The sequence below is a fragment of the Mesocricetus auratus genome, unplaced genomic scaffold (genome assembly GCF_017639785.1).
Source record: "Mesocricetus auratus isolate SY011 unplaced genomic scaffold, BCM_Maur_2.0 Super-Scaffold_100014, whole genome shotgun sequence".
Taxonomy (NCBI): domain Eukaryota; kingdom Metazoa; phylum Chordata; class Mammalia; order Rodentia; family Cricetidae; genus Mesocricetus; species Mesocricetus auratus.
The window spans coordinates 26,609,002-26,634,554 of NW_024429197.1; the positions used below are offsets into that span (position 1 = coordinate 26,609,002).

At 39.6% G+C, this 25,553-nt stretch overlaps 2 protein-coding genes across 2 annotated transcripts in view; one reads left to right on the plus strand and one right to left on the minus strand.

Annotated features, from left to right (window-relative positions):
- Positions 1–228: 228 nt before the first annotated feature.
- The window catches only part of Cmpk1 (cytidine/uridine monophosphate kinase 1), a 29,377-nt gene continuing 4,052 nt past the window's right edge, over positions 229–25,553 (plus strand). Inside the window, exons 1-3 of the mRNA XM_040756952.1 lie at positions 229–457; positions 21,582–21,728; positions 24,566–24,718. Of these exons, the coding sequence (XP_040612886.1) occupies positions 290–457; positions 21,582–21,728; positions 24,566–24,718 (468 nt within the window). The 5' untranslated portion in view covers positions 229–289. The remainder of the gene's footprint in view (positions 458–21,581; positions 21,729–24,565; positions 24,719–25,553) is intronic.
- Positions 20,119–21,137, minus strand: LOC121143991 (guanine nucleotide-binding protein G(I)/G(S)/G(O) subunit gamma-10). The gene has a single exon (XM_040756953.1). The coding sequence runs from the start codon at positions 21,122–21,124 to the stop codon at positions 20,918–20,920; it is 207 nt and encodes a 68-aa protein (XP_040612887.1). The 5' UTR covers positions 21,125–21,137; the 3' UTR covers positions 20,119–20,917.

A 25,553-nucleotide genomic window follows, 5' to 3' on the forward strand; every position in this document is an offset into this window, starting at 1 on the left:
CCCAGCAGTGCTGTTGATCCTATTGATTCCTGTGTCTGCCTATTCAGTTCAGCCGCTTCTCGTAGGAAAAGGAAACTCTTGAGCTACTGAACCATGGGTCTAGCTAGGGTCTCCAGTCACACTAGGAAGGACCGGAATCGCGAGCGGAAGCTGGCGCCTGGCAGGAGGCCCCGCCCCTTCCTGTCGCGGCGGCCCGCAGCTGGCGGCGGGGCCAGGCGCCCGCTCATCCCGCCCCCTGTCCGCCGCCCCGCCCGCCCCGCCGCGCCGGCCGCTGTCAGAGGCGCAGTGTATGCTGAGCAGCTGTTGTCGCCGGCTGCTGCACGTCCTGGTCCCGAGCTTCCTGCCGCTGACCCGTGGACTGCGGCTCTGTCCTGGCCACCTCATGAAGCCGTTGGTCGTGTTCGTTTTGGGCGGGCCCGGTGCGGGCAAGGGGACCCAGTGCGCGCGCATTGTCGAGGTGAGGCGGTGCGGGAGGGCGACGGAGAGCTCCTGGGCTGAGCGGGCCCGGGGGCCAGCGGGAGCTGCCGCGTTGGCTGCCGCGCCCCCCGCCGTGGGCGGCGGACTACGAATCCCGACGGCCACCGCGCGCCCGGGCCGAGGGGCGTCGAGTCTGCGGGCGCGCGCCGCGTTGTCGGCTTTGTTCCCGCGCGCCCTTGCTTCCACTCCCGGGACCGGGGGCTTCTCTCCCCGCTCCGTCCCGGGCTGTCAGTCTTCGGCTAATCCGCCTCGAGGAACCGGACCCGGATCTTGTGGTAGTTAAAGTACCGGAGCTGTGTGAGCCCAGGTACTAACCTTTGGCCCAGCTGCCAGCTCACGCTTTTCCTTGGGCGAGTGAGTCACTAGCTCTCTTTGAACCTCTGTTGTCTAATCAAATAAGAAACCTGCTCCTCTGTTAACTGAGAAAGTAAGACACCACCCAACTCCAAAATCCTCTTATTAAAAAAAAAAGTGTTTGCTTTAGGGCTGGAGAGATGGCTCAGCGGGTTACGGCGCTTGTCGCAAAGTTCCATCCTCGAGACCCACATGGAAGGAGGGCACTTGAGCTGTGGCTGAGTGTTTGCCCAAATAAACAAATGCAATAGAAGTTTTAACATAAGTTTACCAGTTCCATTTTGTTTGTATTTGAGGCCAGGGGTGGCATTTACACGGAAAGGCAGACTTCAGACTCAGGAATAGGTTCACACTCGGTTTTTTTTCTATTCCCTTTGAGCAGTAATGATACGGTGAGGAAGGCCTTAATGGGCAGTGTTTGAAAGGAAAACAAGACAACTAGAAATAAACGGCAACCAGGGTTGGGATAAAAAGCCAACATTCACCATTAAATTGAGTGGTAAAAGTTTTTGATCCAGAAATAATTTTCTCTTTTCCTAGGCTGTGGCCTATATTTGCTTTGACTTTTTCCACATTCAGACATTCAACTCTTATCCTATATTCTCTGAAGAACACCCACAAGTAAATAGAATGTCTTCTAAAAGTTGTTCTGTGTTCTACAGTTGTGTATATAATAGCAGACGTTTTTTAAAATCCAGTTCAGTAACAAGATACATAGCGTTTTCCTATGTTTATTTTTGTTGGTTTTCACTTTTTAAAAGCTAAATGACAAGTGAATGGTTTCAGGTTTTTTTTTTTTTTGTAAGTAAAATGACTAAAATATAAATAGTGTAGTAAGGGAAGGAGGAGGAAATTTATAGTCAAAACAGATAGCAATTCAAGGCCTGAGTCTGCTATTGTTTTTCTAGCCCCACAGAAGTTACTTTTAGTTTGAGTTCCTTTGTAGGAAGGGAGAAAATAGAATCTGTTTTGTATTTGTGACTACTAAATGAGGTCTGACACCTGGCACATAGATGCAAATGTTTTCTCCTTTAAACTGCCTGGTTTTATTATATTGGCCATTTAATTTGTTTTTAGAAAGACAACAGGTTTATTTATTGAACTGCAAGGGGCAGCAGGCTGGGCAGTAATAAGAGTACTAACTGAAACTGGTAATTTTTAATTTGAAGGTGTGTTACTTTTTAAAACTTGACTTATGACCTTCATTTTTGAATGTAATCAGATGCTTTGTTTCTGGATTTATAATGTGTCCTTTTAAAGGTTCACACTCAACAATACTTCTGTTACTTTTCTGGATTCAAAGTCTCTGTGTTCAGTAACTAGTATTTCTGTTTCATGAATTGATAGCTGGTAATAATTAAACCTGCTCATTATCAATTGTAAGAATCCATAATGAGATAATGCTCTTTTTTTTTTTTTTTGAGGGCTCTTCTTTTACTTAGACTTTGGCAGTTATATGAGCTTACAGTGTGGGTTGTTTTGTTTTTTGTTATTTTTTCTGGTTGCACTGAAGGTGGAAGCCAGGTCTCAAACATGAAAGACATGCACTCTACTACAGAGCATCTCTCTTTGTACTTTTTAAAGTTCTCAACAAGTTGTCCTTGCACTTACTCTGTAACCAAGGCAGGCCTTGAACTTGTGGTCATCCAGCCTCAACTTCATAAATAGCTGTGATTATAGGGCTGTTACCTCAAGCCATCTAGAATAAACTGTTTTGAAATGCTTACTGTTGGCTCTAGTTGCCATAAACATTCAACTGATAATCTGCTAATTTCAAATATATAATTTAAGAGTCACTATTCTCTAGCTGTTTAAGTAAACACTGGGATGTCTGTGGTCAGGTAAGTCAGGTGTTTTTTTCCCTCTGTGAGTCTGCATTTTGGCTCACTATTTCATTACGTAGGCAGCTGTGTACTTAATCCTCAAAGATGTCAAGTTTAAATTCTTTTTTTTCTGTAGGGAAAAAGCTATATAACTCAATGTTAAATTCTTCAACTATCACACGAAAACGAATTTAGTTCACATGGTACCTGAAATGTGGCTGATTATAGAATTGTTTCTTTGGAGAGAAGTTATTTTGGTTTCCGACTCAGGTTGCTAGAAGTTGTGTTGTGTTTTTATTTTGAGGTGTGAGCTCCTTATGTTAACCCAGACTGGCCTCAAACTCTGTTCTTCTGCCTCGGCCTACCAAATGCTAGGATTACAGGTGTGTGCTGCCATGTACTGTCGGAAGTACACTTTGGATTCCAGGACTCAGAACCTGAGGGTATCTTTCCCTCATGTCCTGGCATATTGGAGTTAGGTAAGGGAGTGTGTTGGAGGGAAGCTGGTAGTTTTTTCTGGAGTCACACCCCACTTTATTAATTGCTCCATGGACAGAAAAGGGCAGATCTGATGGAAAATCTTTTAAGGTATCTCCTAATTAGAAGAGAAATTTTGAGGGAGATGTGGGAATTGATTTTTTTACTCATTTATTTGTAATGGTCCTTTTCAGTTTAATTTTACTTTCTAATTAGTTACTTCTAAATCTGTGTCCTCTTGTACTATTTTTTTAATTAGCCATTTTCTAAGTCAGTTCAATACTTTTATTTTAATTAAATACTTAGTGGGCTTATTATATAATGATATATTTCTAAAACTCGGATGTTGTATCGTTTAAACATTTTCTACTTATGTTGTGTGTACGTATGTGCATGTGTGCATGTGCTGTGGTACATGTGTGAAGGTCAGAGGACAATTTTGTGACGTCGATTCTCTCCTTTTGCCTTCATGTGAGCTCAGGGATGAGAATCAGGTATTAGACCTCATTTGTGAATTTTTGAAAAGTAAGCTTTATATTTGTTTTGGTCCAAAATAAATTACAGTTCTGTTACCTAAACTTAGTTTTGAAAGTAACATCCACAGTTTTGCATGGGTTTGTTGGAAAGAATATTTAATTTCTCTTTCATAGATTGTGAACATTTTATTTACAAAAGTAATGAGTAAAGCATATTCATGCCATATTTATCATGTGTGGTAACTAACTTCCTTAGGAACTTCTTTGAATGAATGACTCATACTGTGCTTAGGAAAGTTTTGAATGAGATTGAATTTAAGCATACAGAATACAGAAACTTGTTTTATTTATCTTTTTTGTCTCCTTTGTTGAACATTGTACCTGGCACATAGTAGGTACTTGTTAAATATTGATGACAGAGATGTTAATATATCCTGAAGCTGTATACATTTTAAAAATTTGGTCCCTAGGGGGCACCCAAGTAGTTTTCTAGACCTCAAGTATGAATGAGACCAATCTTTGAGATGATTTGGTTTACTCTAAGTGAACGGATGGTAAGTATGCCACACAGAATTTTAAAAGCTTTCAGAAAAAAAGCTTTTAATTTCAAAATCCAGAACTCATCATGTACACTCAGAAGGAACTAGATAGGAAAAATCTGGTAGACCTTAAGATCTTATCTTTTAAGGATAAGACTTTTTCTTCTTGGAAGGGTATAGTTAAAGAATTTTTTTAAAAAGACAATTTAAAAGCTTTAAAGAATCTATAAAAGATATAGTCTACAAATATTTGCCTCTTGGGGACAGAGAGATGGTTCTGTGGTTAAGAACACTGGCTGCTTTTCCTAGTTAGATTCCTAGTACCCACATGTGCCCAACACCATCTGTAACTTTAGTTTCAGGAGATCTGACCCCCTTTTGACCTCTGCAGGTACCAGGTACTCACATGATAGAAATACATACATGCAGACAAAACACCCATGTGAATTTAAAAAGCAACAAAACTTGATGTGGGGACACCAGACCTTGAGCAGAGACCCACTTCCCCATCAGCCTGGGAGTAGGCAGCTGTAAGACAATGTTTACTAAAAACATGTTTACTAAAAACAATACAAGCCGGGCGTTGGTGGAGCACGCCTTTAATCCCAGCACTAGGAAGGCAGAGGCAGGTGGATCTCTATGAGTTCGAGGCCAGCCTGGTCTACAGAGCGAGTTCCAGGACAGCCTCCAAAATAATTCAGAGAAACCCTGACTCGAAAAACAAAAACAAAACAAAACAAAACAAACAAACAAACAAAAAACAATGCCTGGGACAATAAGTTCCTGAAAAGGGCTGGCCCACGGGAACCACCCTGACCTCGACCTTGTCCAAAGACGCCTCTTCTGACACACCCAAATCAGTTTCTGGTGTCAGAGCAGAACCAGCCAGGGGTAGAGAGAGAAAGAGCAGAAGCTTTTCTGGAGGGAGGCCTTTCTTGAGCCTTTTTGGGGTCTGCTTAAAGTTTTCTTTACACCGTTGAACGAGTCTCTGTGTAGTCAATCCCCGACACCCTCCGAACATTCTCAGACACAGGCTGCGCAGCGGACGAGGCAACTTGAATCTATTAAAGAATCACTATTTCTTTAAGGGTGCTTATAACAGTGTTTTTATGTTGCTATTTTAGAAGTGAGAAGAGCTTCAGATTATCTACTATACTTTTTTTTTAACTTTTCCATTTTTTTTTTTTTTTGGTTTTTCGAGACAGGGTTTCTCTGTATTGTTTTGGAGGCTATCGGTCCAGCCCAGCCTCGAACTCACAGAGATCCGCCTGCCTCAGCCTTCCGAGTGCTGGGATTAAAGGCGTGCGCCACCAACGCCCGGCTACTTTTCCATTTTAAGTTGTAAAAGTAACATGTCTTTTGAGACAAGTTCAGTTTCTTCTTATCTGGAGGTTACTTGCTCTTTTTCCATCTCTATCAATATTCTTTAAAAAACTTTATTTCTTGTTTTAATTTTATGTGTATGATGAGTGTTTGCCTGCATGTATGTATGTATACTGCATATATGCCTGCTGCCTTTGAGTCCAGAAGAACATCATCTCTCCTGAAACTAGAGTTACAAACACTTGTGAGCTGTCATGTGGGTGCTGGAACCAAACAAGTTCTTTACAAGAGCAAGAAATGAGCTGAGCCACTTCTTCAGTCTCCTTTTTCTCAATATCACAAAATCCACAAATTAAAAATTTTTTTACATCTAATAGGGTTATTTACTTTTTCTCCAAACTAAATCATGTTTATTTTTTCAGTGCTTTTCCTATACATTTCATAGATTTTATTCGTAGCTGCAGAATATCCTGGATATTGTCATAGCATAGTTGTACCATCTCACTTGTGGCTATTTAGGACAGTTTCTTGGTAGTTTTGATGTTAACTGTGTTTCAGTGAGCTTTCTTATAAATATAACTTTGCAGATGGGTGTTTTGTTTATAAGATTGCTTCCTCAGAGTATGTGCATTTTATTTCAATTAATAATTATGATAACTTGGGAAAAACATTTGAGTTTTCAGAGGAACAGAGTTATTAAGAGATAGATACAGATGTAAACATAAAGGCTGAGAAGCCAAATGATAAACATATGTAATTGGGAATCAGAGAAGCTGGTGGTGTACCTCAGAATCTGAAGACCAGAGAACCTTTTTTCTAGCAGAGTGATTTTTCTCTTCTCCACCTTTTGTTCTAAAAAATGTCATAAGATTTGATGGTGAGAGGATTAGAGCTAATCTATTTTCTATCCTGTTCTATTTTCCTGGATTTTAATAATATGCAGGTATCCTCCTACTGTCATACCCCATCCTCCATTATTGACTCTATCCCCTTAAACTGTGAGCCCAAACAAGCCCTCCTTTAAGTTACTTTTGGTCAGTTATGTTGTCCTCCAGTGTGAAGCTAACAGTGTTAGAGTCCATGGCCTTTGTGTTTAAGTCTCAGATCCAGCACAGTAAAACAACCTCTATCTGTATGGGCACATGCCCTATGCCAGGGAGTAGTTTCTCTGAGGAAAGAGACTAATAGTAATTTTTGTTTTTCAAGACAGGGTTTCTAGCCGGGCATTGGTGGCGCATGCCTTTAATCCCAGCACTGGGGAGGCAGAGGCAGGCGGATCTCTGTGAGTTCGAGGCCAGCCTGGTCTACAGAGTGAGTTCCAGGACAGCCTCCAAAGCCACAGAGAAACCTCGTCTCGAAAAACCAAAAAAAAAAAAAAAAAAAAAAAAAAGACAGGGTTTCTTTGTATTCCTGGCTGTCCTGAAACTAGGTCTGTAGACCAGGCTGGTTTTGAACTCAGAGATCTGCCTCCAGTGCTGGTATTAAAGATGTGCCACCATGTCTGGTTTTAATAGTAATGTAAAATAAAAATTCCAAACAGAATTAGACTCTGCCTCAGTCTGCCCTAACTTGATCTTCCTTCGATATCGGTTATTTCCTCATCCTTATTCTCTTTGAAATTGTCTTGATTTACTCCCTTTGGGTTAAAGTTTCATGGACCATATTTGGTTAACCTAGACATGTTCCAGTTCAGATGTTGTTAGAACTGAGATTTTGGAAGACTTCAAAATCACGCACATGTACTGTGCCATAAGAGCAAGTTCTGAAATCAGGACATTTCTAAAAAAATCACTTCAGGGATGGAGAGAAAGATGGCTCAGCGTTAAGAGTGCTGATTGTGCTTGCAGAGGACGAGGGGTCAGTTCCCAGCGCCCACGTGGTGGCTCACAGCCAGCTATATGTAAATTCTGTACCAGGGCATCAGAATCCCTCAGGTGGGCACCAGGCACATACTTGGTGAACATACATACAGGCTGGCAGTCACTGATGCAAATGAAATAAAAAGTAATAAACTTTTTTTAAAAAAAGGAAATCACTCAGGAAATCTCTCTTGACAGAGAGAGAGAGAGAGAGAGAGAGAGAGAGAGAGAGAGAGAGAGAGAGAGAGAGAGAGAGAGAGAGAGAGAGAGCACGAGCAGAGGTGCAGAGGCTGGATGTTTTATTTATGTTATGTTTCAGGTCTTGTTACTTTTTAAGCTAATACCTTGGCTCAGCTGCTACATGAAAGTGTTTGCTGTAACATTTCAGTTGCTTTAACCTGTCAAATCAAGAACATTTTTACAGACTAAACATGCGATAAGAGCATTTAAAAGTTAATAGAGAACAGGTGTAGCCTGAAAGACTCTCTGCTGACAGTTTTGTTCTGCCTGATGAATAAAGTTAACAAAACATCAGTTGGATAAAGGAAAAAGCACTAATTGTAACTTACTACTCCCAGAAACTGTCACTTTGAGGGGACAGGTCCTGTGAAACATTTGCTTTATGCCTGGTTTCTATCAGTCTTTTAAGACTTGTAGGTCCATTCACCATTAGAGTATATCCTATACTAATAAGCAGATGTACTCATTTTGGGATGCACGGAAGACTGATTCCTCCTCACTGTCTGGAGCTTCCAGAATGGATTAGTCATTGGTGTTTGCTATTGGAAAGTGTATGTGTTTAAACCCACAGGATTTACCTGTATAGATATACGTGGTCTAGGTCGATAATAATATGAATTTCCATTTCTTTGTGTCTGCTGGGAGCATAAAAGCACTTTAGAAGATGTTTTGATTGTGTAGTTGACTTGATGGTTAATGTAGGTTATCAGATGGTAGAAGATTGTCTTTGATATTCATTTAATGTCTGTTTGGCGATGCAAGTAGAAATGACAGTGTTTCAGAAGTGGAAGAAAGCAAAAATGAAACAAACAAGCCAGAAGCAATGAGGTTGGCCAGAACCTGGTGGGATCAAGATGGGTCAGACACACCTGGTTTTTAGTGTGGGGGTGAAGTTCATCCCTATGTCACACATTCCTATTGACCTTGAGTCGCCTTTTAAATGTGCACTAGCAGATTCTGTGATCCAAAGGTCATAGCAGCCCCTCCATTCTTAGCAGATAAGTAGCGTAAGCAAGAAATAAAACTTCATTATTTTATGCCATTGGGGGATTGCCAACCCATAACCTAGCCAAACTTAAGTAGTACATATGCACAGCTTGGCAACTAGAAGTGTTTATCTTCTTTCAGACAATTCAATGCTAAGGGCTTAACTGCATCAATACAGAGTGTATATTGGACTCACCTGTGTATTACAGATATGAGTACAATACTAATGATGAGGAAGCAAACTCTTTTGGAAAGGTAAGTTGTGAAATGGAGTTCTAGAACAATCCCTCAACTACTCTGAGGTTAATCCTTGATTCGTTTCCTATGTCTGAGAACTCGTTGCTAGGTGATAAAACCATCATTAGCACTTGTTCCAAAGGTATCATCCAACCATGGGAAGGATATAATTTTTCATAAACTCTAATTTCATATATGGAAGCTTTCCTCTTAGGATTTCTTTCTCAGTAAATATCCTTCCCTTCTTCCATCAACTAGGCTATAGAAGCTTGAAGGCCAAAGACTGCATACTTGCATTAGTCACCAAGGTCCATTAAGGAATAATTCTCAGTGGAGGTCTGGAGACCTGAATCAAATTTTCTTGGTATTAACTAGGAAGTCAGCACATTTCAAGTTCCCCTGTAACTGGATATGGACTGTTGTGAGCTGCCATGTAGGTGCTGGAAATAGAACTGGGTCTCTGGAAGTTTTCTTAACTTCTGAACCATCTCTCCATCATTGCACTTAAAATTTTTAATTGTAAAGCATAATCTCATCCTGTGGGTTGCATTTATTTATCTGTTTATTTATTTACTTACTTATTTACGGTAATGTCCTTGGGAGAAAACAGTTTTAATGGCCAGGTAATAAATCTTGAATATTTGAACATATTGTGTGCTTTTTCCTGCTTGTGATGCAGGCATTACAAACATGAAAAATTCGTCCAGGACTACAAAGGAAATAATAACTAATAAATGTTTGTATTGGAGTTGGGGACAGATAGAGGAGGGATAATATAGATAGAAAGGAAAGGGGGGTGTACAGTGGTGGTACACACCTTTAATCCCAGCACTCATGAGGCAGAGGCAGGAGGATCTCTGAGTTTAAGGCCAGTCTGACGGTCTACTGAGTGAGATTCAGGACAGGCTCCAAAGCTACAGAGAAACCCTGTCTTGGGGGTAAAAAAAGAAAAAGAAAGAAAGGAAGGAAAGAAAGGGAAAGTGAGGAGGGTAGGTTCAAGTTAGTCATGTCAGATCAGTTTGATGGTGTCCATTTTGCAAATGGTTTCAAGAGATCTTTTCCATGGCACAAAAGAAAATTTTATAGAAAACATTTTCTACAAGTTTATCACATTTTATGTCATTTCTCTTGAAGTGAGACTCCAGTCAATAACCTGTTTACAGTATAAAAGTAGACAACAGTCATTTATATTCATCATTAGATCCTATATTGGATTAGGATTGGTTGTTGTGTAATCAAAAACATATATTCCTGGACTGGGCAGGTGGTGCACATCTTTGATCCCAGTACTCAGGAGTTGGATTGCTGTAAGTTCAGACCAGCCCAGTTTACATAGAGAGTTTCAGGACAGCTAGGACTACTTGGTGAAACCCTGTCTCAAAACAAAACGAAACAAAGCATATATTCCTAGATTGACTTTAATTTTAGAATGAGCAAAATGTATTTTTGAAGGTAAAGTTTATATCAAAATATGTATAGTTTCTCAAAGCCAAGTGACTTTCCTCATACCTTCTGGTAAGAGGTTCTGAGCTAACAATGAAGATGATTCTTTACTGTCTAAGCAGGGTTTGATTATTTTGTTGTTACTGTTGAGAAAGTTTGCTTAGCACAACACAGTTTTGATAGGTCATTTTGAAGCTTAAGGTGGTGTGGGTATGTTGTCACTCCACACATGGTATTTCTCAAACGTTTTGTTTGTAGTTTTGAACTCCAGTGTCTGGAGTCAGGCTTCATTGAATATGTTTCCTTTTAAATCTTTGGGTAATCTCATGAATTCCAAATTTTCATCTGTTTCTGAGCTGTGAAACTGGACTGTTTTCTGTCTCTGTCTGTAACTCTTGACTCCATGCCCATGTGATGTGTTCCTGTGTGGCTCTATTGTACTTTGGTTTCTCCTTTGTTTATGGGATGGATCACTTTTCAGAGAAAATTTTATCTAAACATTTGAGTTGATTTTTGGTTTGGGGGGATGTTCTTGGAGACCTTTCTCTAAAACTGTTATTTTCTTTTCTTTTAAGATGTATTTATCTTTTTAAGTGTGTAAGTGTTTTGCCTGCATATATGCGTGTATGTCATGTGCATACCTGGTGCCTGTGAAAGTCAGAAGAGGATGTCAGATCCCCTGATACTGGAGTTACAGAAGGTCATGAGTCACCATGTGGGTACTAGAATCTGAGCCTGGGTTCTCTACAAGAGCAGGTAGTACTCTTAACTTTTGGGCCATCTCTCTAGCCCTGAAGCTGTCATTTTCTAGATGATCTGCTTTCACATTTGAAGTAAGTTTGTTTGTGCATGGTCAGTTTCCTTTTCTCTTGGAACCAGGTGGTTGGGGAGATACAGGATGCTCTACCATTGAACACTAGTGAGCTGAATTTACTGTTATTAGAACTGTTAACTTTTAAAAGTACTTATTTTATTGGGTATGGGTATATGGAAGTCAAAGGACAGTTTGCAGGAGTTGGCTCTTTCCTTCTACCATGCTGGTGCTGGGGACTGAATACAGGTCTCCAGAGGCTTGGTAGCAAGTGGCTTTACTACTGAGCTATCTCACTAGCCTAGAAGTTGAATTATCGAGTCAAAAGATGTACAAACTGAAACTTAGATTTACTGACCACTCACCCTCTATAAAGGTTGAAAACTTGTATAAAGTATATTGATATTCATGTCCCTGTGTTCTTGCCATTGCTGCTTTTTTTAGGGTTTCTTGTGTAGCCCTGGCTCTCCTGGAACTCACTCAGTAGACCAGGCTGGCCTCGAACTCAAAAAGATCCTCCTGCCTCTGCCTCCCAAGTTCTGGGATTAAAGGCGTGAGCCATCACCACCTGATTGCCATTACTGCTTTTTAAAATACTAGAACCAGTCTGGTGAGTAGAAACTGGAATCATTTTGCCTTTATTTGCATTTTCAAGATTACTAGTGGGGTAGAGCTTTGATTTTTTTTTTTTTGTTTTGTTTTGTTTGTTTGTTTTTGTTGTTGTTGTCCTGCTGTCCTGTCCTGGAACTCACAGAGATCTACCTGCCTCTGCCTCTCGAGTGCTGAGACTAAAGGCATAAACCACTCCTGCCTGGTTCTGTTTTTGTTTTTGTTTTTTGAGACAGGGTCTCTGTGTAGCTTTGGAGCCTGTCCTGGCACTTGCTCTGTAGACTAGGCTAGCCTTGGACTCAGAGATCCTCCTGCCTCTGCCTCCTGAGTACTGGAACTAAAGGTGTGTGCCGGTTTTTTAACCCTCTTATGAATAGTTTGTTTTTATGCTTGTTCCCCCACCCCCCTATAAAGACCCAACATTCCTGGACTAAAGTGAACATATCTTGTATATAAAAATAGTTTCATCTCAGCTGTTGCCTGTCCTTTTTTTTTTTTTTTTTGCTTTATTTTGAGATAGGGACTCACTTTTTAGCCCAGAATGACCTTGAGCCCACTAGGTAGCACAGACTGGTCTCAAAACTCAACGTAGTCTCTCTTGCTTCAGCCTCTATAGGACTAGGATTATAGTTATGAGCCAGCACACCAAACTCATTTTGCTTCTATGAAGCTCTGGCTGGCTTTAAACTTTTGATCTTTCTGCCCTGATTTCTTGAGTGCTGGGATCACAGGCATTCCATTCATAAGCCATATCCCTAGCAGCTCATTTATAGTTTTTCCTGGTTCAAAAGTTTTTATGGGATCAAACATAAACCATAGCATTTTTACTTTGCTTAGCAGCACCTGCCTGTATCTCAGGTGCTGATTATCACTTACTGAATTCACATTTGTACTTGGCCTGCTTCTGTTTTCTGTCTCAGGACTGCATTGTTATGCCTATTTTATATACCAGTAACACACTATTTTAATTATTGAAGTGTTACAATATTTTATTTTATGTTACTAGGAAGTCCTCATTTGTAGATGTTAATATTTTCAATTTTGAATATTTTATTCTTGTTTATTTCTGATAAACTTGATAATAAATTCACCAACTTTTTTTCCCCAAAGCAAGCAAACTTGGCTTATGTGTAGCTAGTTCAGTGGCAGAGTCTCTAGTCTACCGTGTTCAGGGGCTTTGGGTTTGAGCCCCAGTACCACAAAGCAAACAGACAATTCCAATCAGATTTTTAATATTTAAGTTAAAAATGTATTTAGAGGGTCTGACTGTATAGTCCTCACTGGCCTGGAGCTTACACTGACCCATCATTGCTGCCTCCTCCCACTAGGAGGTAAATGTTTTGATTAATTTATAAAAATAGAAATGTTTCAGTAGGACTCTTTCCTAGGACATAGAATATTTTCTTTCTTCTTACTCTTCTAAAATTTCACACATGTATACAATGTATCTTACTTCCTCCTTTGAACTTCCTGGGTGCCCCCCCATCTCTCTCCCCTCTCTTGAGTGGCCCAGTGAATGTAGTTGACCCTGCCCATACTGACACTGGAGAATGCTTCCTTTTTATGATTTGGCTTTTATTTATGCTGTAAATACAATGCTTAGTTTCTTCACGTATTTCTTTGTGTGTGTGGTTTTTTGAAACAGGGTTTCTCTGTGTGTCCTTGGCTTTGAACTCACAGAGATCTACCTGCCTCTGCCTCTTGAGTGCTGGGATTAAAGGCCACCACCACCTGGCTTCTTCATGTAATTCTTATACAGTATATTTTTGATCTATTCCTAAATTTAATTTTTAAATCACTATTTTTATTACATTTAAAAAATTTGTGTGTGCTTATGTGCAGAAGTCAAGAGGTAACTTGCTGAAGTTGGTTCTCTCCTTCCAATAAGTGGGTTCTAGGGATTGTTAGGTCCTCAGGCTTAGCAGCAAGCACCTTTACCCACTGGGCCATTTCACCTGTGTGGTTTTTTTTTTTGTTTTTTGTTTTTCGAGACAGGGTTTCTCTGTGACTTTGGAGGCTGTCCTGGAATTCGCTTGGTAGTCCAGGCTGGCCTCGAACTCACAGAGATCCACCTGCCTCTGCCTCCCGAGTGCTGGGATTAAAGGCGTGCGCCACCAACGCCCGGCTCACCTGGTTTTTTTTTTTTATTGTTATCTTAATGAGATGGTACGTTTTTAGTTTGTTTACGTTTTTAGTTTGTTTTTCATTTTGTCACCCCTATCTCCACCCCAACACATACACCCTGAGATAGGGTTTCTCTGTGGAACCTTGGTGTCCTGGAGCTTGCTCTGTTGACTAGGCTGGCCTTGAACTCAGAGATCTGTCTGCTTTTCCTCCCCGGTACTGGTATTAAAAGGCATGCACCACCACCACTCAGCTGTAATAAAGTACTTTTAAGTATTTGATTTTTAATTTTTATTTGGGTGTGTGTATGGCAGGGGTAGGGAGACATGTGATGGACTTACAGCATCATACCAAAGATCTGAGTATGAAGATCAAAGGGTAACTTTTGGGAATCAGTTATCTCTTTCCAGTATAGGTTCCGGAGATTGAACCCAGATTGTCAGACTTGTGCAGCAAATACTTTTGACCCAGTGAGTCAACTCACTCTCCTCCTACCCAGATGAATATTTTCTGATGAGTCACTGCTAGTTGATTGAAAAGCTCTTAAACCATCAATGAAAAGAATAAGCAGAAAATATAAACAAACAAGAGAAATTCTCATTGGATCTCAAGGTTTTTTGTTTATTTGTTCTGAATTATTTGTGATGCCAGTTTTTAGAACCTCTTAGTTGAAGACTTTGCACAAACTTTTATTTTGTTTGGTTTGGTTTTTGTTTGAAACAGTCTTACTGTGTAGTCCAAGCTGGCTGGAATTCAAAGAAATCCTGCCTCTGCCTCCCAAGTGCTGGATTAAGGTATGTATCACCATGCTCAGTGGACAGCCTATTTTTTTTTTTTTAGATGGTTTCTCATTGAACCTGGAGCTTGTCATTTTGGCTAGACTGTGACTGCCCCCTGACCCCAGTGCTAGGATTATAGACTCTGCGTGGTAGTGCCCCTCTTATCTATGGGTATTTGGTATCTGAACTCTTGCTTGTAAGGCAAGCGCGTACTCATTGAGCCATCTCTCTAGACCCAAAATAATAAGGACGTTGAGGGCCAGAGAGATGGCTTAGTAGGTAAAGGGCTTGCCAGCAAGCCCGACCTGAATTAGATCCTTAGCTTGCACATGGCAGAAGAAGAGAACCAGTTTTTACAAGTTGTCCTACATCTGCACACACATGCCCACATACATATACATAGCTATAATAAATAAGGTTTTTTTGTTTGTTTTCTGAGATGGGGGTCTCCTTTTGTTGCCCAGAGTGGCCTTGAACTTACAGAGACCAACCCAATTCTTTTTAAGTGCTAGTGCTGAGATTAAAGGGTGCATCACTATGTCCAGCAGGAAGTGTTTTTTTTTTCATTTTAGACAACGAATAATTTTATTTGCCCAGTTGCTTTAAAGCTATATTTGTAGCTTATATTTCTGTTGTTTTCCTTTTGTGAAATTGAGAGGCCCTGTAGCAGTTCAGTGGCACTTTTTAAATCCCACAATATCAAGAAGAGGAGGTGCTTGGCATTCAAATCTTCCTGCTTTCAAGGTCCTTGCATTTATATATCATTTGTGCCTTGAACTCTGCTTTCTCTTTTTCCTTTAAGTGTTTTACATTGCCAAGATTTGCTTCAGCTTCCTGATTCTTCTGCTGCTTCCTGGGTGCTGGGATTACAAGTGTTTACCAACTCTCCTAATTTTTTTATTTTGATTTGTTTTTGTGATTTATATAGAACCACACTATGCAATTCTCATATTTTAAGTGTATGTGTGTAAGTGTGTGTGTGTATTTATGTGTGTGTATGTATGCATGTATGTGTTTTTGTGATTTATATAGAACCACACTATACAATTCTCATATTTTAAGTGTGTGTGTGTGTGTGTGTGTGTGTGTGTGTGTGTGTGTGTATGTGTGTGGTTAAGGGTTGGCCTCATAGCCTTGCACATGCCAAGTGAAGCACCGTACCACTGAAGAATATCCCAGGTCTCAACATTACCTAAATTTTGAAAGGAAAGAAAGGCAGTTGCTAACAGGTGAATTTATTTTGTTTTATTTTTTATCAAAATGTATGGAGGTTTGAATGACAGTGACCTCCATAATCTCATACATTTGACTGTCTGGTCCTTAGTGGCCTTGTTGGAAGAGGTGTGGCATTGGGAGTGGCTTTGAGGTTTTACCTCAGGATGTAAAACTCTCAGCTTCTGCTCCAATGCCATGCCTCTCTACTTCCTGCCTTGATTCTAGACTCACCCTCTGAAACTGTAAGCAAGCCCTCAGTGTAATGCTTTCTATTAAAAGAGTTGCTGTGATCATGATGTCTCTTCACAGCAACAGAACAGAACAGTGACTATGCAACAGTGGTTTGAGTGGATGCCATAAATTGAATCCTGCCTGCTATGGTAAATGAAGATACTGTTTTGTTCTTACTGAGACCATGGTGCTTTTTTATCCCTCTGAACAGATGATCCAACACTCTTCTGACCTTTGCAGGCACAGCACTGGAATACACAAACCATACTCACACACATACACACAAAATCTAAAAATAAAAATAAGCTCTAAAGAAAATGCTTTTACAAATACCACTTATGTGCATATTATGTATGTCTCTATAGATCTGATTTATAACTAGTTTTCTTTTTTTTCCCATAAAAGGGGGGATATAATGTAATCCCACTTTAAGACAATGTAAATCTTGTCAATTTGAGTTCTCCAATGTCAGGAAACAGTGAGTATCATAATGTAAATTACCATACAGGTTTCTGAATGTGTATGGTTCACACTGATGTATTACAAAGCACTCCGTATTGGTGGTGTTGTCACTGAACACTTGCCATCCTTAGGCTGTTTGTCTGCATTTGTTTAGTGTTACCATATATATAAGCATTAAGCCAGAATAGAGCATCCAGCAAGCAGAGGCTTCCAAGTAAAAGCCAAAATAAACAGTGGGGAGGTGAAGCTGCTGTAAAGGTTTGTGGACAGTAGTTGCAAAATGATTTTTGAAATTGTACATACTAAGTGGGAAAGTAGGTCATAGTTATTTTTCATCAAGTTTTTTTGTACTCAACTTTCAGACATTTGCCTGCATACTGGGTGATCGAGTTAGGCACTTAGCAACCAGTATGGAAGTAATTGAACAACTTTATATTTCTTTTTTCTGTGAATAATAGGAGTTTTAAAAGCTGATCGCAATTTTAGCACTTTTGATAATTTCTCCTACCAGAAGCACTTACAGGAAAGAGACAGAAATGTGATATATACGTATATATTTTTTTCTTTTTTTGGTTTTATGTATTATGTATACAGTGTTCTGTCTGCATGTATTACGAATGGTTGTGAGTCATCATGTGGGTGCTGGGAATTGAACTCAGGACCTCAAGAAGAGCAGTCAGTGCTCTTAACCTCTGAGCCATCTCTCCAGTACCCGATATTTATATATTTTCAGGCAACTTTATATCCAAGTTCACTCAGTAAATACCTTATTTAAGGTTTGTTTTACTTTACTGACAGTGTTATCACTTCCTTACTAGTTAGTGAGCAAGATTAAATTTAGCCAACACTTTTGGGAAATGGAATGGGAATAAAGATGTATTGGGCAGCTCATTTATAGCCTTGGTCATTTGAAGACTTTAAAAAATTAACTGAATGCTTTTTTTTTTATGGCCTTAAACTCAGTGTACTCCTGCCTCAGTCTCTTGAGTAGCTAGAATTACAGATGCATACTACCACACTTTAAAAGTGGGGTGGTGGTGTGGGCTGCTTCACATCCTAACCTTCATTTAAGCTGTATATATGCAAGCTAAAAGTTCATTGAAGGAGTCTTAATATTTGAAGTGAGATATGTTGTATGAATATGTATTGACTATGAGTATCCTAATATTTGAGAATGGGTTGTGTCATTCTTTTGGTTTAATAGAAGTAGACATATAATTTTTTTTTCAGACAGGGTTTCTCTGTATTGCTTTGGAGCCTGTCCTGGGAACTCACTCTGTAGACCAGGCTGGCCTTGAACTCACAGAGGTCTTCCTGCTGGGATTAAAGGTGTGCGCCACCAACACCCATCGACATGTAAATTCTTATGGGGAAGCTTTCATTATTCAGGACCTTCACTTAAGATTATTGGTTCCTTATTGCACTCAAGAGTGGCAGTGCAATACCTTCATGCGTTCTGTGATTTAGCTTTAACTGTCACTCTCTTTTGCCTTAGTATCTCATTATGAGTCTTTTGTCATTGCCATTATAATACTGTGTTGTTGACATTTCATAGATAATATCCATTGTCTCACCTCAGCTCCTTGACTGACTTTTTAAAAATAAAACCTCTAGTATGTGTGTATGTGTGTATATCTGTGTACTACATTATAATTTCAGTTAGTCACAAGGCCACATGTAGAACTTAGTCTTAGAAGATCATATCACCTAATTGTATTGTAGTCATTTTTGTTTTTATAGGTATGCTTTATGATTTAACTCAGCAACATTTCTTTTCTATCCTTGTCCTTATATCATGTGTCATTTAATGATGGAGATATGCACCACTAGGCAATTTTGTTCAAACATCATAAGATTGTTTGAACTTGGACAAACCCATGTGATATATAGGTCAAGTACTTGATGTGATCCCTGCTGCAGTGAAGGTAAACATGAAATGCATGAGATCTATGAGTCTGATGCTCAAGTAACGTGACATACTATTATTCAGTGAATTTTTTTATTTCATAATTAAAAGGTATATACTCTAATATAACAATAAAAGTATAGTAAACAGAAAAGCAAGTAATACAGTTATTTACCATCAAGTATTGTGTTCTCTTCCTAACTACGTGCAATAGCTTTATATAGCTGGCAGTACATTAGTGTTATCTATGCTGGCATCACCACAATGAGTGAGTGTATATTGTGCTACAACATTGTGACAACCTAGATGTCACTAGGTGATAGGAAGTTTTAGCTCCATTATAATGCTTCAGGACCACCATTGTATGTGTGATTTTAATTTAATTAATTTATTTGGTTTTTTTTTGGGTTTTTTTTTTTTTGAGGGTTTCTCTGTGTAGCTTTGGAACTTGCTCTGTCTACCAGGCTGGACTCCAACTCAGAGATCCGTCTGTCTCTACCTCCCGAGTGCTGTGATTAAAGGTGTGAGCCACCACAGCATGGCATATATGTGATTCTTATTAATCAAAACACTTTATAAGACTGTATAATATAAAAAATTATTTAAGATAAGTATCTTGGGCTGGGGAGACAGTCAGTGTAAAGTGGTTACTGTACAAGCATGAAGACATGAGTTTGATCCCCAGGGCTCATGTAAAAAAGCTGGGTGTAGTGGTGGGTGATTGTAATCCCAGCACTCTAGAGGTAGAGACAAGTAGATCCCTGGGCTCACTGGCCTGACAACTTAGCTTACATAGAAAGTTCCAGGCCAGTGAAAGACCCACGACCCTGTCCCAAAAAACAAGGTAGATGGAACCTGCTCTCTAGTCTACACATGGATGTACACATGTTTAACCTACTTGCATGTTTAACCTAAACACACACACACACACACACACACACACACACACACACACACACACACGCGGTAATTATGATAGCAAGGAAGCAATTGATGGCTCTTATCCCCTAGTATGTATTAGGTGATTTATGTACATTATCTTATTTACCCAGGACCACAAGCTTACAAAATAGGTATCTGTATTCCCATTTTATAAATGAGACTACTTAGGAGTACAAAGTTAGAAAATGGATTTGAAGAGACGGATAGCATTTTAGTTGTTTGCTGTCATTGAAGAGGTACCTGGAGATAATGGTGATTGAAAGATTAGGCCATAGGAGGCTAGCATCCCTTCCTTGGAGATTTTGGTCTTTGTCTTCAAATGGGTACTAATGGCACAAGCCATTGTGCTGCCAGCATATTCTTTGCCTTCTGGTTTTCTGTCTAGAACACTGATGTGGGTGTTCAGATATCTTCTGCTAATTCATTTCAACATTTTTTTTTTTTTTTTGCCCCCTGTGAGACAGGACTCAATTATATAGTCCAGGCTGATCCCAAACACAACTTCCTCCTTCTTTAGCCGCTAATGTGCTGGGATCATAAGTCTGTACCATCACCTGGTTCAGTTATTGTTACTTAGTTATCCCTAACAGCCCTGTATCTTCAGCCAAATCAAATATTTGGTCAATAAAGTGGTCAATAGAGCTCATCTCCTGGCATATGTGGTCATGAGCTATTTACTGAGAAAAGGAAGGGGGCAGAAGAATGGCATTGGTCAAAGTGGAGATGAATTCAGTTTAGACATGTTGACTTTTCATTCTTACATTTAAACTTTTTTTTTTGTTTTTTTTTTTCCATGGGAAATGATGAATTCAGCAAAAATTTTATTTCCAAGTTCTTCAAAGATTATTATAAACACAAATTTTCCTTCTAAAAGTATCCCCAATTAAATCAAAGGCACATCACCCCAATAACATACTTGTGACATTAATTCTTTTATGTTGTAATATTTTCATTTTGTTTTTAACCAATTGCAATGTTCTGAATGTAGGTCATATTTTAAACTTTTTTAAAGGCATAAGCACATTTTTAAGAGCTAAAAATACAATTATATATTGTAAACCAAGGGAGCTAAAGAAAGATCTAACCAGCCTCAGGATGGGCACCCTAATGCTACATCAGTTCTTTCCGTTGGCTAAAGAGCGTCTCCTAAAGTCTACTGTCAAAGAAAGACTGTATCTCACTATGGAATGAAAACATGAAACAGTTTTCTTTAAAAATATCAGGATATCAATTATTCCCCCAATTTTATACTTTTTCTTCATTTAGTAATTGTAAATTCTTATGAACAAATTTTATTAGAGTATAAAAATGTTAGGAAAATTACAAATACTCAGTTTTTGAAAATAAACGTTTCCTTCCTAAATTGCAAACACCGGGTAAGTAAAACATGCCTATATCCCAGGCAGACCATCACAGGTTCTGTGAGGGAAGGGATGCAGCTTAGGAAATTTTGAAGTGAGGTTAAAACAAACAAATTTCTGTAGAATTTGGCTCTAGGACAAGGCAACAGAGAAAGGGACTTGGCTGTTGAAAACCGTTTTCTTGGGACGTGGTGGCAGTCACCCATCACCATGTGCTTCCCCAGCGAACTTCTTCCCGGTCTTCACAGTAAAGCACAGGACCTGGGCTCCCGGAAGGGATTGCTTCCAGCTGGAACGCCAAGGAGCAGGGCATCCTTGCAGGCATTCTGCATGCAATACTGCTGAAGCTCAGCGGCTGCCTGAGAGACCTTGATCCTCTCCACGCCGGCCTCCAGCTTGAGCTGCTCCACCAGGCGCTGCAGGGCGCTGACGCTCGCCCCTGAAGACATGGCGGCCGGCGGCGAAGGCCTTTTTTTTGGTTTTTTGAGACAGGGTTTCTCTGTGGCTTTGGAGGCTGTCCTGGAACTCACTTTGTAGACCAGGCTGGCCTCGAACTCACAGAGATCCGCCTGCCTCTGCCTCCCGAGTGCTGGGATTAAAGGCGTGCGCCACCAACGCCCGGCTTCATTTAAACTTTTGATTGTGTTTGTGAAGGAATATAGTGAGATGTCTGTACATTGACTAGTTAGATAAATGTGATGATTTCATTGTGCAAACATGGTTATGAAAGGGTAAGACCTACTGGACTACATGAAATCTCTTAAGTTTTTCTTTTGTATTTATTTGCCCCATAAACAAAAACTACTTTATTGTAGAGAAATTTTAATATAGAAATTAACATAAAACTGTGTAATCCTTTCACTGGATTGAATGACTTCTGATATTTTTATATGTTGTTTGTTTCAGAAATATGGCTACACACACCTTTCTGCTGGAGAGCTTCTTCGTGATGAAAGGAATAATCCAGATTCACAGTATGGTGAACTTATTGAAAAGTACATTAAAGAAGGAAAGATTGTGCCAGTTGAGATAACCATCAGCTTATTAAAGAGGGTAAGTAACAGGAATATCAACCTATTGGAACCACTAAGGACACAAGAAACTAAATCTACCTTCATTTGAATAATGAAAAAATCAGAATATTAAATTTCTTGATTATGGAAGGTAGTTGTGGTGTTTGAAAATGGCAGAGATGGAAACTGCTTTCAGTGTGAAGAACTTGACAGTATCAAGTATTCTTTGCTGTGGTCCAAGACCAGCTGTAGTCCAGCTTAAGGGACACACAGAACTTTTTGTTTTTGAGACAGTCTCATGTAGCCTAGGCTGGCCCAGAAGTCGTATCTTCAAGGATCTTCCTGCATCTGCCTATTAGGATTACAGGCACTTGATCTGTCTTCCCAGCATTCAATTATTAAATTATTCTCTTCCATTTGGGGTTATTCTCTCATTGCCTTGCTCTTTCCTCCTCTTTTTTTCTTGGAAATCTTTGTTCTTTCCTTCCCTGCCTCACACTTATGTTTTTCTCATTGTTGATATTCTGTTTTGAAGTCTCCTTTTTTGCCATTTTCACTGTGAGATCTAAAATATATACTTTGGTGATGCTTTGCTGTAAATCCCTAAGGCCAGTCAGTAACAGCTATTTTGACATAAAAGAATCAGTGAAATGGAATTGCAATGTTGGGAACAGGAAGCAATAAATGGATCCCAGTAGTGAATCCTTGGAGTAACTGGGGACACTTGGAGTGTAGAGCGACTCTTACACAGTCTGCCTCTTGCCTCAGCCTGGAGCAACCAGTTTCTCTTCCAGAGTAAATAAATCTGCAGTCCTGTTTTCTGACTGTAATGCCTTCTTCTGCATTATAGGTGGTAGCATTATGAAAGGGTAGTCGACATCTCCATTGAAACTGTTCTTTTTTGTATGTGATACTGGAGATTGAGTATAGGGCTTTGAGTATCTTTGGTAAGCATCATTACTCAGCTGTGTCGTCAGCCTTTTTTATACTTGCTATCTTTGAGCAGACTCTTACCAGGTTGCCCAGTTGACTTTGAATTCAATCTATAGTCCTTGAACTTGGAGTCTTCCAACTTCAGCTGTGATTGTAAGCAGAACTCTTCTTGCATGTTATCAGGGATCTTCCTTGTGTAGCCCAGGGAATGCTTTAGTCTTTATTTTTTCTGTAGCTTTTAACTCTTAATAAATGTCTCTTTTAAGCAAGCATGGTGGTGCACGCCTTTAATCCTAGCATTTGGGAGGCAGAGGCAGGTGTCTGAGAGTTTGAGGCCAGCCTAGTCCAGGGCTGTTACCCAGGGAAACCCTGTCTTGAAAAACAAAACAAAACAAGTCTCTTTGAAACTAATTCTATTTGTTTCTTGTAACATCATCTGTTCATTTTCTTCCTACTTCAAGAACTGCTGTTTTTCCATCTCTTGATTCTCCCGTTTGCAAGTTTTCTAAACCACTATGCTTCTTAGAATTTGGTTCTCTTCAGCTCTGATTTTATATATTCCTTGCTGGGTTGTTTAAACCATACCCACTGTGCCAATGCTGCTGAACTCTACAGCTCTGCATAAACCTTTGTTATAGGTTCCAGATATATTTCTATCAGGCCTCTACCTAAAATTCTTATATGTTTCAAAGTCATGCCAGAGGCTAAATGCGTCATTTAAAGTATGATGTTTCTTTATTTCCAGTCTTGGCTATTGGTTGGATTAACTACCCAACTCTTAGTAAGGGGATCTCTCATTCACTTCAACTTGAAGAATTAAGTGGGACCTTGTCTCAAAGTAAACAAATAAAGTAAAAAGAAGACTGGGTATGTTGTTCAGTAATAGAGTGCTTTCCCAGTTTCTAACTATTAGATTTGAAGTGTAGTGAATTCAGCTCCTATAGATGGAGCATACTTTGAGCAGTGGGTGGTGGTGCATACCTAGCTCTTGAGAGGCTAAGACAGGAAGATTGCAAGTTGGAGACCAGCCCAAGTTACATAGTGAGTCCCTGCCTGTACCTCTTACAATACAATGGCTTAAAGAGCAAAACACAGGACAACACAGGGTCTCTAGATACAAAGCTCTGGGTTAGTGGTAATTTGCATGAGAATGTAGTACACACTGTGCTGATCAGCTATCACTGTACTAACCTTTTAGTTAGGTAGAAACATGGTTTAACCTGCTTTAGTGATGGTAGATGGAAATGATGCATGCGGTAAAGCAGGCTTCTTACCTCTTGGCCAGGAAGCAAAGAGATAAAAGAAAAGGTCCAGGATCCCACAGTCCCCTTTAGAAATATATTCCCAGGACAGGAGAGATGGCTCAGCAGTTAAGAGCACTGGCTGTTCTTCCAGAGGACCTGAGTTCAATTCCTAGCAACCACATGGTGACTCACAGCCATCTATAGTGGGATCTGATGCCCTCTTCTGGCATAGAGCACTCATATACATAAACTAAATAAACAAATCTTAACAACAAAAACTGTGTCTCGCTAAGCTTCAAAAAACAAAAAAATGTGGTGACAAACTGATTTGAAATTTAAAAAAATGTATTCCCAATGATCTGTGAGGCCACTCTGGTAGAGCCACCCTGGAGACCAAGCTTTTAACAAATACATGAAACTTCAGAGGACAGTCAACATGTACACTATAGGATATCTTTCATAAGATAAGGAAACTACAGAAGGGGAGGGAGAGAGAATAGGGGTGCACATACCTATAGTCTCACCATCTGAGGCAACCATGTCAAGAGGTTGGCTCATTTCTGTCTAGTCTGTTTCTCTGTGTACCTTCCTCTCTGGTGGCTTAGGGAACAATAGCAAATAGCAAGTAGTGTGCCCACTATTCTGCTTAAGATATTGTCATTTGGTGATACAGTATTGAGCCTAAGTCTTTTTTCTTTAGGAAATGGACCAAACAATGGCTGCCAATTCTCAGAAGAATAAATTCTTGATTGATGGATTTCCAAGGAATCAAGATAACCTTCAAGGTTGGAACAAGACCATGGATGGGAAGGCAGATGTATCTTTTGTTTTGTTTTTTGACTGTAATAATGAGGTAATGAACATCTTCATCTGCCCACAGGGGCTTCAAGCTATAGATGGTCTGCTGTTAGAGAAAAACTGATTGTTTTTAATTTACATTTTTTGTTGGAAGCAGTATACATATTTAGTGAGTAAATAGATTGGGTGGGCAGAATAGCACTGTTTTACTAATAGAATATTGAAGGCTATTGGCATTAGCAGCTTTGTGATCCTAAGGCTTGCTTTATTTTCAATATCAGAGTTAAGTTGGCTTTTTGTTTTAATAAGCATAGAGAGTAATGTCAAGTAATGAAACTGGAACACTGCTCAAGTGTATACTACTTGGAACAGTGTGTTGTTTACTAGAAGATACAGTTTTGGGAAGGTGGAAAAACCTACTATTTTAAAGAAGAATTTATCTTCTAAGAATAAAATTACTTAGCCAGGAGTTGATGGCTCATGCCTTTAATCCCAGCACTTGGGAGGCAGAGGCAGGCGGATCTGTGTGAATTCGAGACTAGCCTGGCCTACAGAGTGAGTTCCAGGACAAACTCCAAAGTTACACAGAGAAACCCTGACTGGAAAAACGAAAAAAAAAAAAAAATTATGGAAAATAACAAGAATACATCCCCCCTACACATACACACTTCTAATACCATACCCAGACATACCTTTGAATGAGTAAATAAATTTCTCAGAACCATTTAGTTAAAAAGCTTGACTCTGTTTGACAACCCCTATGCTGTAAATTTCATTAAATTAATGCCAACAGTCTGAATCTGAAGTAGTGCCTTGAAGGAAGTTGGCTATTCTTAGGTTGAATTGTAAATGTGCCTCTGGTAAAGACTTACCGCAGCCTTTGAGTTGTT